The sequence below is a fragment of the Thermobia domestica genome, chromosome 10 (genome assembly GCF_964235325.1).
Source record: "Thermobia domestica chromosome 10, izTheDome1.hap1.1, whole genome shotgun sequence".
NCBI classification, from domain to species: domain Eukaryota; kingdom Metazoa; phylum Arthropoda; class Insecta; order Zygentoma; family Lepismatidae; genus Thermobia; species Thermobia domestica.
This window is the reverse complement of record NC_137463.1, coordinates 133,869,256-133,888,237: the sequence shown is the minus strand read 5'-3', so window position 1 is coordinate 133,888,237 and position 18,982 is coordinate 133,869,256. Positions and strand designations below refer to the sequence as shown.

The 18,982-nt window shown below is 35.9% G+C and overlaps 1 protein-coding gene across 5 annotated transcripts in view; it reads left to right on the top strand.

The window, feature by feature from the left end:
- Positions 1-18,982, top strand: part of LOC145662718 (eukaryotic translation initiation factor 2-alpha kinase 1-like) — a 242,736-nt gene that overhangs the window by 61,492 nt on the left and 162,262 nt on the right. For all 5 annotated transcript variants that reach the window (XM_081728576.1, XM_081728575.1, XM_081728573.1 and 2 more), the window contains one exon: positions 12,371-12,535. In XM_081728576.1, coding sequence (XP_081584702.1) covers positions 12,371-12,535 — 165 coding nt within the window. The remainder of the gene's footprint in view (positions 1-12,370; positions 12,536-18,982) is intronic.

The window sequence follows — 18,982 nt, the reverse complement described above, 5'->3', positions numbered from 1 at the left end:
GCCTTGGAAACCATGGTAGAAATATGATGGTCAAAAGGTAATTTAGAATCCATCATAACACCTAAGTCTTTGTTAATTGAAACAGGTTGAATTCTATGCTGATTTATTGAGTATGAAAAATACGATATATTCGTTTTCCTGGAGAACGCTATACTTTTTATTTTGTTCATGTTCAAGGGAAGTAAATTTTGTACAGACCATTGATAAACATGATTACTTGCTATTTCAGAAAATATCTTCAGATCATCAGCGTACAGTAAAAAAGGACATTTCAAATAATTACCAATATCATTCACATATATTAAAAATAATAATGGACCCAAGTTGGATCCTTGGGGAACACCAGAAGAAATCTTGTACACAGATGACTTACAACCTATATATCTAACTACAAATTTACGATCAAACAAGTAGGAAGCGAACCAATGTATCAAGGATTTAGGAATTTCAAAGAAATGAAGTTTATTGAGAAGCATATGATGAGATATTTTATCAAAGGCTTTAGCAAAGTCAAAATAGATAGTATCAACTTGACCACGATTATGCACAACAGGAGAAACCAAAGTCAGAAATTTATTCAAATTTAGTTCGGTTGATTTACCCTTCAAAAAACCATACTGTTCAGGTATAATAGAATGTTCAACGGAACTATAAAGATAATTGTAAATAAGCTGATCAAAAATTTTAGGTATTACATTAAGAATAGAAATAGGTCTATAATCAGTTACGAACCTTCCATCAGTTTTAGGAATTGGAGTTACAACAACAGTTTTCCATATATTATGATAGAAATGAGATGCTAAACTCCAATTAAACAATGATGTCAAAATTGGTGCAATTATTTCAGATATACCTTTAAATATAAAAATCAGAATTAGATCAAGACCTACAGAAGCTTTAACATTTAAAGATTTAATAACATCAATTACCTGTTTAGTAGAAAAGAATATTTGATCACTACAAAATTGACATTATTATCATGCAAAGTAACATTATTATCATTCACATTAATATCATCTTTATGATAAACAGCTGCAAATTGTTTGGCCATAGCTTCAGATATCAGTTGAGGATCGGAAAGAAATTCGTCATCAACTAATATTGCCTTATGTCCATCTTTAGCATTTATTTTATTATTCGTATACTTCCAAAATCTTTTAGGATTATTTTTTAAACTATTCTCAATCTTAATATAATATTTAGTTTTATCAATAGTAAGTTGCTTCTTGAAATCAGAACGAAATTTAGAGAATACATTATAATCTTGAAAAGATTGGGTTCTTTTATACTTCTTATGAGCATTATTTTTTTCAAGCAAATAAATTAAATTACGAGAATACCATCTCGGATCAATATCTGTATTCAACAAAATATTGGCCCAGGGAAACCCTTGGATTTCTTTATATAAAGAAAGATAATCACTCTTTTGATATAACAAAAAGCTATCTCTTGGTATCTCCCGTATTAAAGATAATAATTTAACAGTAATCTCAATCGGATCATGATACTGATCAGGCGGAACCAGAGATACTACAGAATTATTAGATTGAACATAAGTGTTGTACAAAATTAAATCAAGACCAGATGTCCCTGAAACAACGTTCAAATTCATATCATGTAAAAAATTAAATAGAATTTTAGCCTTGGTTTTAGAATAATAGTTTATATCATTTGATAGATTTCTATTCGTCCAGTTAACTTTGGATATATTAAAATCACCAATAATCACTACTTCATAGTTCAAAAAGTTCACTTTGGAAACAATATAATTAAGATAATTCGTAATACTTGTAACTGAATAAGTTGGATGAAAATAACAGCATGCCACTAATATTTTTTTTTCCATTAGATGTATCAATCTCAATCCAAACACACTCAATTTCAGATTCCAAGTCAAATCTCCTTTGACAATTTATATTTGTGCTGACTGCTAGCAAAACACCACCACCTCTACTACACTGATCAGTAGTATAATTCCTATCGGAGCGAAAACATTTATAAGTTTCAGGAAAATAGTCATCAGTATGCTGTTTATAATTAAACCATGACTCAGTTACAGCAATAATATCAAAAGAACAGTCGGCAACAGAAGAAAAGAATATATATATTACTTTTTGTTCTAAGTCCTCGAACATTTTGATACAAAATATGGACTTCCATATTGAACTAGTTTTGTTATTAACATTATTAATTTGATTTTCAGAATTAGTTGTTAAAAGTTTACCATAAAATAGACCAATTAATATGCCACTGGGCCAAATCATGGGATCATTAATAATCCCAAAGTCGGATTCAAACACTTCAACATGAAAAGAGGCATAAGTATCGTACTTAGTTTTTAATCTAGTACATTTGACATAGGTAACATTTCTATCACTCACAATAGACTCAACATCACTTTCTTTTACTGATGGATCAAATCTAATAACAAATAATGCCCTTTTTCTACTTTTAGCTACCAAATAAATTTTATCAGAACCACTACCAGAAGTCAACTTACGTTGATTTTTATGAAAGCCGGTACTAAGATTCCCTCTATTATCTGTCTCTCTTGGTCTTTTGTTCTCTAATCTCCTTTTATTACCTGAAATAACTTGAACCCATTGATCTTTGTTCGCATCAAACTCGAACCCATTGATCTTTGTTCGCATCAAACTCAACTTCTTCCTGATTAGAGTCTACAAATTGTATATTCTCATTTCTAGTTAATTCAGGGAAATGATCAGGATCACTTAAATCTACAACCTTAGGATTTTTACGAGAAGGTTTCAACTGATACCTTCCTCAAACAATTACATGATTTATTCACAAGTAATTCATTAAGTTTTTCATTTTGAGACCTTAATTGCACTATTTCCACTTTCAAACTTTCAAATTCCCTTAGAAATATTCTCTTCAGATCATTCAGTTTATTTTCAAAAATTTTCTCCAGAGAATCTTCAAAATTTGACTTTTCAAAATCACCAAAGTTACCCTCTTTATGAGATATTTCAGAAACACTTTCGCCCTGTATACAATTATTACATAAAAATTCAGATAGCTGAATGAAACTACTGTCCATTTTCGAATATGATTGAATACATGCAAAATGGCACTTTATTAAGCAAGTATTACATTTGATGGACTTTTGTCTACCATAAATGGGCTGACTACAAAAAGGACAATTCTCGCCAGTAGGAGCCATAATATATTGTCTATTGAATAGGTTATATAATTACATATATATATATATATATATATATACAAGACAATTCTACACATTCCTGGCCCTAATGTGAGAACTAAAAGAGATTAAACAAATTAAACAAAATGAACAAAATTACACAAAGTTACACAATATTCACAAAAATTCGCTTCTCGACCTGCATTAGGATCTGAAAAAGAAGACCACACGACCCAGCGTACAAAGTGAGATGTATATAGAGAAAAGATAGTAGTTCCCTTTTAGCCACTGGGAGCCCTTCTGCGACACACTTCCCACCATATAGGTTGGAAGGCCGACTTACTGCCCACAGCATAATAATAAGCAATTATTATTATTATTATTATTATTATTATTATTATTATTATTATTATTATTATTATTCAATAGTGCTTTTCTTATTGTGATATTAGTAATGGAACATAATGATGTGCTGAAAAGTGTTTTAAAGGGGAATATTCATATACAACTTTTTGATTTATTGTTTTAACTTCTAGATATTAGCAGCTGCTTTCTGTTTCCAGAATTGTTTGGGTACAAAACTTCAGAATGTAAACCTAATAACCAGAGCATCGCGGACCACATCTTGCGGGACGAAATCTCGCCATATCGATTTACTCAAACTTCCCTTAACGGACACTCCATAATGAGGGACAGAGTTTTTTGTTCTTTTCCTACTCCAAACATTTTAGTAACACGTTCTTAACGAACAGGGACTTCCTCAATTCAAGCATATTTAGCATAAAAAGCACTTTCTTCAATTTCAAAGTAAGTCTGAGTACGCTTCATTAGACAGAAAATCGGTTTCGCAGTAAGTCTTTGGCATAAAATTAATGAACCACCGCAGTAAACAGCTGCAATCTGAACTATTATTTTTTCTGTCACAATATTTTCAGTATTTAATAATAACGTGACATATTTTTATTGTTACGTAGTAAAGTCAGTATGCGAGTTGAGTTGATTTTGAGCTTAACGTCCCTTTCAGCAGCGAGGCTATATGAGACGCGGACCTACCGATTAACATGAAATCCGAACCACATGAGCTCCGGCCGGGAATCGAACCCAGGTCTCCCACGCCAAAGGCGCGTACGCTAACCGCTTAGCCACGAAGGAGCTCTAAAGTCAGTATGTGAATTAACGGATTCTTTTCATAAGGGATAACTTGAAATTGAGAGCAGTTTTTTTTTTTTTTTTGAAAACTTTGTCCAGTAGGTGGGAGGGAGTAAGAAATCAAATTGTGAGGGGCTGCACTGGGACGTTATTTTAGTATGTACTGATATACGTTCCTATCGCGGATTTGAACAACATGGGTTTTGCTCTGACGTAGTTTTTATTCCATGTATTTACGAACTGACAATACCTGTACTAATTCCATTATTCAGAAAATAATCAAACGTTTATTATTGTTTATTAGGGTGGAGCGTTTTGCACTTTTGTTGGAAATTCGATGACGGCTAGTGCGGAAAAGGTGTCATTAGTGGCACCAACCTTACTGAATTTTTTATTTTTTATTTTTTTGGACAACCCTTACCCCGCCCCAACGTACTTAAAAGTTTTTTTAAGTGTTTGGTTAGGCAACACGCACAACACCAATGACAGAAAAGCTACTTGTGGTCGTTTTTTAGAGTTACCTGATGGCTATAATACAATTATTTTATTAAAAGAAACTATAGCAATGCCAGTAAATAATTTTAAAATGTTTATGAGTCAAAGTACAGCCATATTAGCTCAGTTGTTGGAATTAATGTCCAGATTTTGTTTGGAATGCTACGTTAACGATGATTATAGGAATAACCCTTGATATAACACGATTTTCTTTGTGCAACTCTTCGCATATTTTGCTCTGTACGCAAAATAACCCAGAACTCACCACGGGGAGGTGGTTGCACATCCAGTTCCGCCCATTCACCCACCCAGTAGGCATACGTTGACATTTGACCTTAGGTCACGTAGTTCTTCTTGGTCTCAAAGCGGGACATTCTTGTTCTAGACTTCAGTTTGGCCCTAACGTAGATATCTCTGGCGTTCTGGCCGCATTTTTTCGACGCTGCCTCGGACACCAGCTTTACTGTGCGTTCCACAGCTTGACTATGGCAAGGGAATGTTGTTGTTAGAGTAGCTGAAGTTCGGATGTTTTCTTCAAGCTGCTGATCCGTTGTTTCGTGTGATTGGCGGCTCTGTTAGACATTTAGGCCAATTAATCATGTCGTAGTAATTTTCAGCTGTAAAGTTTAATTTCGAAAGAATGAAGTCACGTGGGCGTCTTGATCTCGGAGTCTTCTGGCTGCGGCACTGTTTTATCCTCCAGCCTAAGGTTCGAATATGCGTATTTTCATCTGCTGTCATCGCTATCAGCAGGTTTTCATGATGAGCGTAGTATCCGTTTGTTTGTAGAACAGAATAAACTATGTGTTGTAGATTTTCTGGCAAAAAACGTGATAGCTTAACTATGCTAAACAGATGCATGGCATCCATTTCGCACGAAGTATTTCGCCGTATTGAAAACCAGACTGAAGCGTATACTTTAACAGTGTACTGGCAAAGTAGACACAAACTTGAGGTAGGTTTATCAGTACTGATGTAGTGGCGAAGCATTCTACAGGCCATTGTAAGCCATCGTGAATGTGATGGCCCTGGTACATCGGTAGTACACATTCCTGTAGCAACAGCCTTTCAAATTTTAAAGAGATAATTCTGGTCGATCCTTAAACCATCTGGTTTTTCCATTTCATTTCAGACATCCATTCAACGGGAATGGGTGTAAAGGAGACGATAGGTGAACGTTCACAATCCTTTAATTTCTTTCCGTGGGGGCCGGAAAAAGCGTTGGGTCCGGTCGTCCCACCATCCAATTTGGTAACCAGTCGTCGAAATGGCAACTCGTTGGTATGAAGAAGGCAAATGAGATGCTGCAGTTCCTTTTCTAGGGATCTTTGTATCTGACTTATCACGCCGTTATCCCATCCTGTGTTCTTGGCTTCACCATCGCTGCCGACTGCCTCAAGACTTGACACGTCGTACTGGTTCTTCTCTAAAAGCTCCAATATAGAGTCGGCAATATCCTTGCCAGTGCCTGACTTAGGTGTGGCATGACCCAAGTATTCTGAACCGGGCTCCGATAGAACTGTGATATGCTTTTCTGTAACCTCTCGTCTTCGTAGTTTGCCGTTAATTTTTCTTGCACAAGAGTTGCATCATTTTTTCCGTCGAAGTAGATAATTGTAATCGCCCGGCCTAGGTGAGCCTTTTCTTTCTGGATCTTCTTACCCAGTTTATCTTTTCCTCTTCGTACCTTAGATCGGTCAACAACAAGATTTTTGTCCTCTGGCGTTATGAGTCTCGCGTCCTGAAGTACAGCAGAAGCGATCAAAGCAACCTGTCTGTCTGAAGCTCCAGTTCTAAACGCTTCACTGTATTTTGAAGATAGATACGCTTTAAGCTATGTTTCCTTCTTGGTCGCGCCTCGAAGTCAGATCCCGACGTGCTTCCCGATTCAACAGCTTCGCTGGATTTCCCTGACGACGCCAGTATCTTTGACCTGTGCCTATGCCTAATCCCACTAGTTGATGGACTTGCTTCAACACTTCCAGCGTCTTTCTTGGTTGTCTGCCCCTTAAATCTGCTCACTTTACGGGAAAACATCTTTGACAGAGATTTGCTTGTTCGGATGTCAATGTTACCAATGCTCATTTTCCATGATGTTCTCTGGTCCAAAAGAAACTTGAATTCTCGTTTTGGAATCTTGCGTGTCCTCTCACAGTTGCAATCTTCAGCGGTTTTACATTTGCAAGACGCAATATCAAAAAGAGACTTTTCCACGTGTGCAACAAAACCTGCACGAAGTGTTGCTTCTTGTCCTTGTCTACTGAAATGTTTTTCCTTGCTGCGACACTTATTATAAAATGTTTTCAGCATGTCAAAAACTCTCTTTTCTGAAACCACAGGAATGATTGCTTTACGCCAAATATGTACAACTCTTTGTCCAACTAGTTTACAAATGTCAGTCACTGGTAATTTAGTTACACTTTCGTCACCACTTAACCCACTTCGAAACAAATGATAATGTCGGTGAACTTTCACTGACGTTGTCCAAGTCCTGTTTGGTAACTTGCAAGCTTAGGTTTATAACTCCTGCTAGCCTCAATCCGTCTGGCATCAGCAGGCTTAACATTCCCTAGTAGTATGTTTTGTATTTAGAGTTTATTATTATAGTTATGTTCAGAAACCATTAAATGTACTATTGAGCCTTACATATTTCTTATTTGACCTTTGGTGTAAATCGTAATTTTCTACCACGAGTTTTATTTCAGTTATTGAATAAGGGCAAGTATTACGGAATTTTTTGTACCTATACGATTGATTTATCTCCTGAACAATAATAGAAATAATATCTTCTTCAGAATTTGCAGTATCAAGAACAGTTTCTATATTTGCTATATCCTGAATATACGAGATCATGTTTTTATCCATCGCATATGTCTATAACAATTATTTGCAAGTAATCTTTCCCTCATAGTTATCAACTCATGATTTATTGTGAGTTATTGGATCCATTATTTACTGCACAATAGTCCTGATATTTTGATTGCAATGGCAAATGAAATCATTTTAACTGGATAGTCCGAATTCTGAAGTAAATCATACATAACCAGCATCAATCTGAATATTTCTTAGCTATTAGTACCATTCACTGATTTTAATTGACTGACTTCGGTATAAATTAATATGCTAATCTGCTGAAAAATATATTTATCAAATAGATTATGTGGAGGTTGAAATCCAGTATTACCTGAAGGATGTCCATTGCAGCGGCGAATTAACCTTCCTTACTGCTCCTAGGCACAAACCAGTATTACCTGAAGGATGCCAATTGCAGCGGCGAATTAACCTTCCCTACTGCTCCTAGGCACAAACTTAAGGAGCGGCCTTCTCAAAAGAAAATAAATAGAATTTGCAGTATTTTCACAGCATGATCAGAAAATTTGTGACCACATCGAAGTAAATAATGGTAAATATAATCAATAATGAAAAATATGATACAAATATTTCGCTTTCTAATCAATTTAGGCGTTATATCTAAAATGATATAATAATTATATTGAGAAAAAAATTCACCACTTACCAGTAATAAATGAAATTGCTTCCATCTCATTTTCGTTGCTACTAACTTGTATATAAGTTCTTCAAAGTTGATATATCCATCAGGCAAGAAGTCTGCTTCAGTGTGGAAAATATATAACTCATTTAGTCCATTAGTACACATGATAGATCGGAGATAAGACTTCAACCTTTTAAAAGCCGAAAAGAAACGTTCAGCTGAATAGTTCATTACGGTAACAGTAATGAACAATATTATTTCACAATTGGAAACACATATTGCAGCTTTTCTTTTTGTAGAAATGTTCAATTTTTGCTGGCCAACCACTGATTCCTTTGGCCTTTAGAAGTCCCGCAAAATGTACGCATTCATCTGGGAAGATGGATTCCAGATCAGCTTCATATGCAGCCCGAAGATTAGCTGCGTGTTCAGCAATAGCACCAGACCTTTCTATAAATTTACTGAAAACTATGAAGTTGTCACCCACACACAGGATAACTTTTCTTTCGTCTAATAATCGCACCTTGTGATTTATGTAGAATAGGGAAAACACTCCAACTTTAATTTTTCCTCTTAGAAAAAACTAATTTTTTCATATTTCGTCGGCTTGAATGTTACGTTTTCTAAGTCTCTTGTAATTGCGTTCATAATCCATATTAATATTCTCCACGAATTTCTGCTCATAAGAATCGAAGATGTCACGAAGAGAAAACATGTTACGTCGTTCACAAGTTATTCAAATAAATCATGCACTATTATTAAATCTGGTGACATTCTAGAATCTCTGCAGTTTGCCCCTCCAAATAAGTGACAATTAAAGCTTCCTTCAGTCTGTTTAGTTGATTCAAGGCTAATTTTACACTAGTGGTTTCTCAAAAGGATCACCTTCACATAAATGAGAGCTTGCATTACACTATTACAGTTTTCATGTACATTGTCCATATTTCTCTTCTCTTACTGACCAAGTTATCTGTAATAAAGATGTTGTTGTTCTGCTTGATGGATTAATGGAAGAAGAAAGTAGGTTCCAACGTTTTCTAGAACAGGAAAAAGAATGATAAATGTTTCGAAAAATAGTGAAAAAGGAATATACTTCTCGACAACTGTTTGCTGCACTATTTCCAACTAAATTTAATTAGCTTTGCAGAGCACACACTACACTTCTTATTTCTTCGAGCCTATAGACCTGTGTACTCCCAGACACACTGCAAGGATTGTCATAAGAGAAACCTCTACACTGTAAAGTCAGTAGAATCCTTGGTCAAAAATTCATTACTGTTCAGCTTGTCCGCTACTTGTCAGCTTCTTTACGATAGAGAAAAAATTCTCCTTAATATCTTGACCCAGCATGCAAGTTTCGTCTGAATATATGACTGAATATAATTCTAGATCCTAACAGACTTGTATCCTATTAAGAGTACCAGCTTACAGTTTTTGTGCTCTTTAGAGTTTTCATAAAATGACAAAATATTTAAAATGTTGTCCCAGTCCAAAATGCCAAAAGTTGCGATCTTAATCTTGCTTTTGAACAACTTAATTGATGAACAATAAGCCCACCAGTGCCTTACGAATATACCAATTCTTCTTCCACTAAACCAAGAACGTTATGAATATTTTGCATATCACAGGATTCTCTTGATGTGGTTATTTTTACCTCATTTTGTGAACCTTAATGCCGCTTTCGCAAGTCCTTCTTTTGTCTAAAAACGATGTCAATAGCAGCAACATTTTGATTTTGCGTGTATGTGTTCGGAGGGAGATCTGTTCTGATATGAAAATTTCACGTTTTTTATTGGTTATTACTGTACAATCGATTAGAACATATGTATTTCTGGAAACTCCGAGGGGGGGGGGGATTTGCCCTTGTTGCACTTCCCAAATAACCTCCTGAATGTCAGGTCTTAAGAACGCTTTCCCTGTAATCTTGTATCCCTTTCTCGCTTTTCGTTTGTAAGTTACGATAAGCCACCCCACTTAATTTTGCTCGTTTCATGTTTCTGGGTTAACTAAGAACCCACTAAATCAAAGACGCAATAATACTTGAAGAAATGGATAAGAAATTAAAACTTATCAGAATAATCGTTGAACTTGCTTAATATTATACAACAAACACCGAAAGCTGCATTCATTTGTCAGTAGACTCCACATTGATGTACTATATATTTTTTTCGTTCTTCTTCGCTTTAATTAATATTATTTTTTTAAAAGACAGGTATTGTAATGATCACGTGGAAACTTCAATACCAACAATTCAGTAGCAAAAATTTTTAATTTGCACATTACCAATGTCTTCCTTTCGTTTAAATTGCTTTCTTATTATAAAAAATGAAATGCCTCCTTAAAAGGTTCCATGAGCAAGATTTGGAGATAAGACCTTTCAGTAGCTATGAAACTTTTACAGTAAAGAGCAGCGTTGCAAATTTGAATATTTCCAACACGAAAATTCCTTCATATTTAATTTGGAAAAACCAGTCCCATGTGTCATTACTGATATTCAAGAGAAAGCATTTGCCGCCTCCTAGGCACAAGCCTAGTGGACCTATTTGGTAATCCGCCAGTGATCATTTGATACCCTAGTATGTTAATTACTATTGTAATTACTTGCTAGAATGCCACTAATTATAGTAACTGATGCTTGAAAACTACCAGTTCCAACAAACATATTATGGATTAAGCCGTGCACATCACCTCTGTGAGATTGACTATTATTCACTAAATTACTGGTATATTGACGCCAAGAATTACCTTTATCCTTTTTATTACGTATGATTGTTTCATTATTAAAATTAAGATTCTCCTAAACTCTGTTTCGTGCAACATATTGGGAAATTCAGACTTTCCAGCGAATACTGAAATTAATGATACAGACGAAATGTTCTTTTCGTACATTTCTACTAAATTATTTTTGTCAAAAAACTTTTTTTAGAAATGAAACGGGAACTCATGTATTTTTCTATAAAAACGTTCTTTTTAAAAAATCACGTTTTTTTACAACTCTATGCACGATCTGAAAAGGTTGGGTGGATAGGACGTGTCATCCGATGGAAAAAAATAGAATCCCGAACTAGATGATTTACTTTAATATCAAAAGGAAGAGAGCGAGAGGACGACCTAGGAGAAGATGAATAGAGACGTCGGGGAAGATCTAAGAGCTCTGGGCGTTCGGAAACGGGATCCAATGACGAGGCGTTGCTAAGGATGCCTTAGTCCATAATGGGCTGTAGCATTAAAGAAGAATTTTATTTTTAAAAAGTCACAATGTTAAGCAACTGTTTCCACTGATCTATTGCATAGAGTAGTTTAAATTAACTATTATCAATATTCATATAGTTATGTGAGATGTTGTTTTGTCGCCTCATCGTAACCAGACCCTGGCATGTAAAGTGTATATGTGTGGGGGTGGGGGAGGTAGTCCAGAGAGTATGATGTTATATAACCTATGTGCTTTACTTTTAATTCTAAAACCAGTTCGCATCGAGCGTGGCATAGTATGTAGTATATCAGATATACTACGTGTTGTTTGGAGTGTAACGTCACTTTTGAGGATGAGTGTATATGAAACGTGAATCTTCAATTAACGTAAGATCGAAACCATATGAGCTCCCACCAGAAATCCGACCGATTCTCTCGAATACATTTTGTAAACATGTGGGATAAATAATACAGTTTCATGTGTATTAAAATATGAATTTTATATTGATGTAAGCTACGTAAGACTTGCAAACCACTTACTGTCGTTTTTAAAACAACTATTAAAATGTACATACATTTAAAAACTACTGACTTTATTGTGAGGTAACTGCTGTTTTACGAACGACTCTTATCACTAATAATAAGGAAATCAGTTACTTAGCGTATCAATTCTTTAAAATATACAGAACTGTAAATCAAATAGTCGTTAAGCTATTTTATAAATGTTAAAAGCCGACTATCAGAATTGTAAATCCACTATCTCAAGGGAATCATAAATTTTGTAAATGGAAAGATGTATGTATGGCAGCGTAAAAACCTATTAAAACTTTATATATATATATCTTGTATATTATAAATTATATGTATTAATTTTTCAGCATGTCATCAGCAACTACTAAAAGTTCGGAACCCATTGTTGAATCCCGATATAAAACAGAATTCAAGGAAATTGAAGAAATCGGTAAAGGCGGGTTTGGAAAAGTGTTTAAAGTTAGAAACAAAACTGATCAGAGATTTTACGCAATAAAAAAAATACCAATCAGGTAAGACTTTTATCTGTATGTATCTTCTTGATAGAAAATACAAATTTCATTGTTATAACAGTAGTCTGACTGCAGCATTGACATGTCGACATTGTTGGATCGGAAGTATAGCTTATCTTATGGGCCTGCACTTGATCAGTTCAATCTGGCCTTTAGTGGTAACTTTGACAGTCATTCCTTTGTTCGAAATTTTAACATGTTACAACAAAACCCTTCCGAAAAAGATAATAGAATATGCCCATTAACGCGGTAAACCCAAGCCCATCTACCAGTTATACTCACATGAAACTTCCCTAGCAGTTGGGGCGTTAGAGCTTTAAGGCTGGCTTATATTCCACCTTTGGTGCCAAAAGGCGTGAGATCACCGAAAAATGTCAAGACCCATGATATAACCACAATCCGGTCGATTTCAACTCATGATCTGGGAACTCCTAGAACCCTTAGCTATAGCGCGTCTCACTCTTAGATTGCAGTACAGAGTAAATGGAGCGCGCTGTTGCCACATTTCTTCCGCCGTATGTTTTCTTCTGAAGAAAGAACAAGAAAGACTAAAAGAGTGCCTGACTCTATAAGTAAAGTCTTTCTCAAATTCATATATTTTCATGGCTTTTGCCATTCCATTTGCGCAAATTCATTTGGAACGTCGAATTGGAGGGTACGACACAACAGTCTAATAATTGTGTTTTAGGTAGGGGTTTCCTTTTATGATGGTTTATAAATTGTTGCAATAAAATTTTAATGGAAGCAATACGAAATCGAGAGAATATATGAAACAAATAGAAAACATATGATTAAAATAAATGGCAGGCTAAACTGTTTCACACAGAAATTTTCTGTACCGATTGTGCGGCAAGTTAAGAAATAGCAATGGGTAAGATACTGCTACTGATTCTGGATAAGAATGTTGAAGTAGGGGTGATCGTAATATGTGACGAGAAAATATGACCTACGAAAACGCTCATTTGTCTGTGTACGCAGAATATCCGCAAAACTAATTTCGTTTGTCAAACAAAAGTTACATTGTAAACTATATTGTGAAGGCGGCTGCTCCCCACTTCCGATGGTTTAGATCTGATTTTTCCCGCGGAACAACAGTATGATATTTAACAAATACCAGGAGGTCTAAATGGAACATCGCACTATAATAGAAATTATAAATGCATTTGCTAATATTAACGAAAGATTTGTAAATTTAAAATTAAAAAAGAAGAAAAGAACGCATGCTAAATACCTTTCAATCACTTCCGCTGCTTCCGCTTAAAGATAAAATCCCTTCCATATATTCAGTCTGTAGTTGAAAACCCGAAGAGCATGTGTGGAATAAACCGAAATGTAAACGTGAATTAAAAGCAAGGATTGGAATAGCGAAAGAAACCTTTAGAAGGAACGAAAGTATGTTTTGTGCGACCTTGAATAAAGAGTTGAGAAAAAGATTCATAAAATGTTTCGTGTGGAGTATTGCACTGTAAGGGTCAGAAACATGGTCATTATTAAAAAAATGATTTAAAACGACTGGAAGCTTTCTCAATGTGAGTGTGGATTAGAATGGAGAGAATTAGCTGGGTCGAACGAAAAACGAATAAGAGAGTATTAGAAATGGTGGAGGTCAAAAGAACAATTTTAGAAATAATTAAGAAAAGGAAGAGAAACTGATTGGGACATTGGCTAAGAAGAAACTGTATCATGAGGATCGTGCTAGAGGGTATGGTGACAGGCAAAAGAGGGAGGGGACAAAGGAAACTACAATTACTGGACGATATCAAAATAGAAAAATCACACGTGAAGACGAAGAGGTTAACGTAAGACCGTAGATCATGGAAGCTTCTCAGTGGCAGCAAGTGACCTGCCAAAAATGGCAGAACACCTATGATGATGATGATCATGACAAAATGTAATGGTGAATAGACACTGAACCTCCCTGGTTTCTATACTCACTTCTGACACCTCAGACACAAAATGTCAGTCTGGAAACAGAAGAAGAATGAAAAGAAACCCTATTATATCTGTTCTTAACATACGTACAAGTTGTGACTTTAAATCACGTATAGTGACAGCCAACAAGGTACAGATCGTTGGACGAGGAAACAAAACCAAACAGAATTATCAAACCCTCCGAAAATTCATTTTGTTTCTTTCATGCTTCCTAAAGAAACATCGGGGAAAAGAACAAAGAGCCTTTTCATTTTGCTTTGTGAGCTCATGAAGTTATTAGTTGTTAATGTTTTTCTCATCTTCATCTGCGTATTCAAAGTAAATATGAGAATTGGAATTACAAACGAAACCAACTTTTAATGTCAAAATTGTCAGCATTCGAAACAACATTAGGGACCACGTGCGAACTGTAAATGAATCAATTACAAAAACAAATAACTTTTTATCACCATGAGTGAGGAGTTTTATGATTAACAGATATTGGTCTGTTTTTACCCCCTTCCATAGATATTGATCTTCTGAAGAAACAGTTTGTTTGTTTAGTACCAACTGCATTTTTGTGATTTATGTTATTGCTAACTGAATTACTATCCTGATTCAAGTCTTTACTGTACTTACTATTTATCCGCAGTTGAAAATTGTCTTTCTTGGAAGAGAGAAAATACGAACTATAGAAAATACGAACTATACGCTCCCGATGTCTGAATGTCAGTCTTACTTTTATATATATATATATATATATATACACACAGGGGATAGACAAAAAATCTAAGAACACTTCATACAGGACACGTAAGTTTGGCCCTCCACTGTACAATACTTATTGCGGTTGCCGATCGTTTTTTGTTTTCAATGTGTCATGTGGACCTTCCTCTTCCGTCAGCAGTAACCAGTTCACCTGTGAGTGTCGTGGTGAGAAAGTGGTGCGGTAAAATGGGCGACCTGACAGATTTCGAAAGAGGCATGATCGTTGGTGCCCGTCTGGTTCGAGCTTCAGTGGCAACAGTGGCGAACATTGTGGGGGTATCGAAAGGCACTGTGCCCAATGTCACAAGGACATACACAAGTCATGGGCAAACGACGTCTGCAAAGCACAACAATGGTCGAAAGACAATCATGTCAGATAAGAATTGGAGGGCATTAAAACGGATTGTAGCAGCCAAAAGGAAGACCACTGCAATGAAAATTACGTCTGAACTCAATTCCGGCCTACAGAACCCGGTTTCATCGAAAACAGTGCGACGGGAGCTTCATAAAATGAAAATTCATGGCAGAGCCGTTATCGCCAAACCCCTGGTCACAGCAGTAAATGCGAAGAAGCGTATCCAGTGGTGCAAGGACCACAAGACGTGGAGTCATGAGCAGTGGAAATACGGAATGTGGTCCGATGAATCGACCTTCACCTTGTTTCCAACAACCGGTCGTGTTTACGTATGGGGAACACCGTCGCAGGCCTATGATACAGACTTTGGCGTGGGAGACCCGGGTTCGATTCCCGGCGGGAGCTCATGTGGTTCGGATTCCACGTTAATCAGTAGATCCACGTCTCATATAGCCTCGCTGCTGAACGGGGCGTTAAACTCAAACACAACAACAACAGCTTATGATACAGACTGTCTGCTCCCAACTGTAAAGCATGGGGGTGGTTCTGTTACAGTATGGACAGTGATATCGTGGCTTTCTGCAGGTCCCATCATAGCCCTGCATGGAATGATGAATGCTAAGGCGTATGAGGCTATTTTGGGGGACCAGGTTCTACCCATGGCCCAAATATTGTTCTCTGATGGTGATGACATCTACCAAGATGATTTGGCACCCTGTCAAACTGCAAAAACGGTGAAATCATGGTTTGAGGAGCATGACCAGGAGCTGTCACACCTCCCTGGGTCCCACAATCACCAGATCTGAACATCATTGAGCCATTGTGGTCTGAGTTAGGAAGGCGTGTTCGGTCTCATTACCCTCCACTAGCATCCCTTAAGGAACTAGAGCATGTTTTGGAGGAACAATGGTACAAAATTCTACACACCACGATTCAGGAGCTGTATACGTCCATTCAACGTCGGATCCAAGCTGTTTTGGACGCAAAAAGGAGGCCCCACACCATACTAGGTATGATTTTCACACTTTTGCAAACGTTTTAGATTTTTTTGTCCAACCCCTGTATATCTATATATATATATATATATATATATATGTAATGGTGTGTGTGTGTGTGTAACTCAAGGAAAACGAGCAAAGTAAGTGAAACGTAATATTTAGTGGAGTTGACGCAATGTTCCTCGTAGGTGTGGTCTAGGATTCGATTTTGCGATCATGCTTCCGTTAAGCAGTAGATTCGTGCTCGCATAGCATCAAGTGTGAATACTCATCGGTATAGCACAACACTTTACATCAGTAACTTTAAAACAAACATTATAAGGAAAATAGCATTGGCAAGATTTGTCACTCTATTTTATATATACACTTTGCACTTTCTCTTACATTCTGTTTTTATTTTAAAATTCAAGAAGCTTTTTGAATGCTAACTTTTCCAACATTGGCACCAAATATGGTGTTAATAGCTGTATAAGTTTCAACGTTGTATCTCTTATAGTTCCGAACTTATGACGTGATATGTTTAACGCGACGTTAGAATTTGCCATTAGCAAGATTTCACTATTTCAATTTATTTCAATAGTTGAAAATTATTCTTGACATGAGAAAAAACATTATTTGATAGAGAATACAATGTTCTACAAAAATCTATCCGTATCTAGTAAATAAAACTATTTCTAAAATGCAGACTATGTTTGGCAACAATAGGCATAAGAAAAAGCATTGCCATTTACTCCTGTATTGAGATCTAAGGGTGAGACGCTCTATAGTACATGTGCAGAAAGTGTTGGAATTTTCAAAATCAGACGGAAGATATTGGGCTGTGAAGATGTAAACTTTTCGCAAAACCGCGCTACATTTTACAATTTTATTTTGATAAAGGGGCAAATGCAGTGCAGGCCCCTGAAGAAATTTGTACTGTTTATGGACAGGATACTTTATCAAAAGTAACAGCCATTCAGTTCCATTCTGGGAATTTCGAAGTCCAAAATGTTCCTCACAGTAAGCGACCAATCACAGCAAAAGTTGGTGATACTGCAAGAAATCGAGTAAGACCAGCCTGTAATCAGTCATGATTTTGACAATGATCTAAATATCCATCACCAAACAGTATTAAACCATTTGGAGGAAACTGGTTACAAAAAAGTTCGAGTCCCACATAATCTGACTGAAAAACATTTACTCGATCAACTTTGTCCCTGCGAATGTCTGCTGTAACGTAACGATCTCGAGCCAGTTCTGAAATGGTTGATCATGCGTGATGAAAAGTGAAATGATGGAATGTTCGGAAAAAGTCGTGTTTGGTGCGAGAAGAAACTCCACATTTTGTGGCAAAGCCCATACTGATGTCCATGAAAAATATTGCTGTGCGTTTGGTGGGATTAAAAGGGTATCATGTTGCGGCCGCAGGGCAGCGATAATCTCGGATCTGTACTGTCAACACTAAGCGCGAGTGCATGAAACAATTCAAATGAAACAAGCGGGACTTGTCAACGGAAATGATACCTTATACATTCCGGCATCAAATCACATACATCTTTAACAATTTATCAGAAATTGAAAGAAATTAGCGGGGAGGTTTTAATACATTAACTTATTAGCCGAGATCCTAGCCGTCAGACTTGTATTTATTTTAGTCTCTGCAGTACTTCTTGAATTGTGCTAAGTTAGTTTCAAAAGAGGCCTGGGAAAACTACGTGTTACAGTTTTTTGACCAAACACCACGGAAGTTCTATAGCGATGAGATTGTGGTGTTGGCGAAAAAATGGTAGAAGGTCATCAAACAAAATGGTGCGTATACTGTTTCATAATGCTCTTTTTTAAATCACAGTAAAGGTATTCTCAATTTTTACTTCGAAAGGTTCAATATTTTTCAGACAGTCTCATAAAACAAATCGAAACCAATGGACATAGGATTTCTACAATGGAAGCTGAATTGATCCATTACTGATTGGGCACGCTATGCAAATGTTACTTTGATTGATTGGAGTTGCTTTTTTTTAAATATATATATATATATATATATATATATATATATATATATATATATATATATATATATCGAAGTGGTATTTGTATTGTAAATTTTCAACTAAAAGCTTTGTCCAGTTTGTGAGTATACTATTATAAACATGAAATTTTCTTTAAAGATGGAATTCTTTATATCAAGTATTTTCTTCTGCATAAACAGGAAAATGAACTGCATGTGTTGCTATAGCATAAAGAGGTAGTCTCCATAATAACACGAAAGTTGGAAACAAACCTGATAATTTGGCATCAACAACGACAACTGAAGTGATTTTTAAATGGGGCAATCCAAATGAAATCTACTAATTTCTAGATCAAAAGTTGCTGACAAAATTGATTTATTTTTTATTTTTTTTTTATACCAAAGATTGTACCACATTCAGGAAGTTG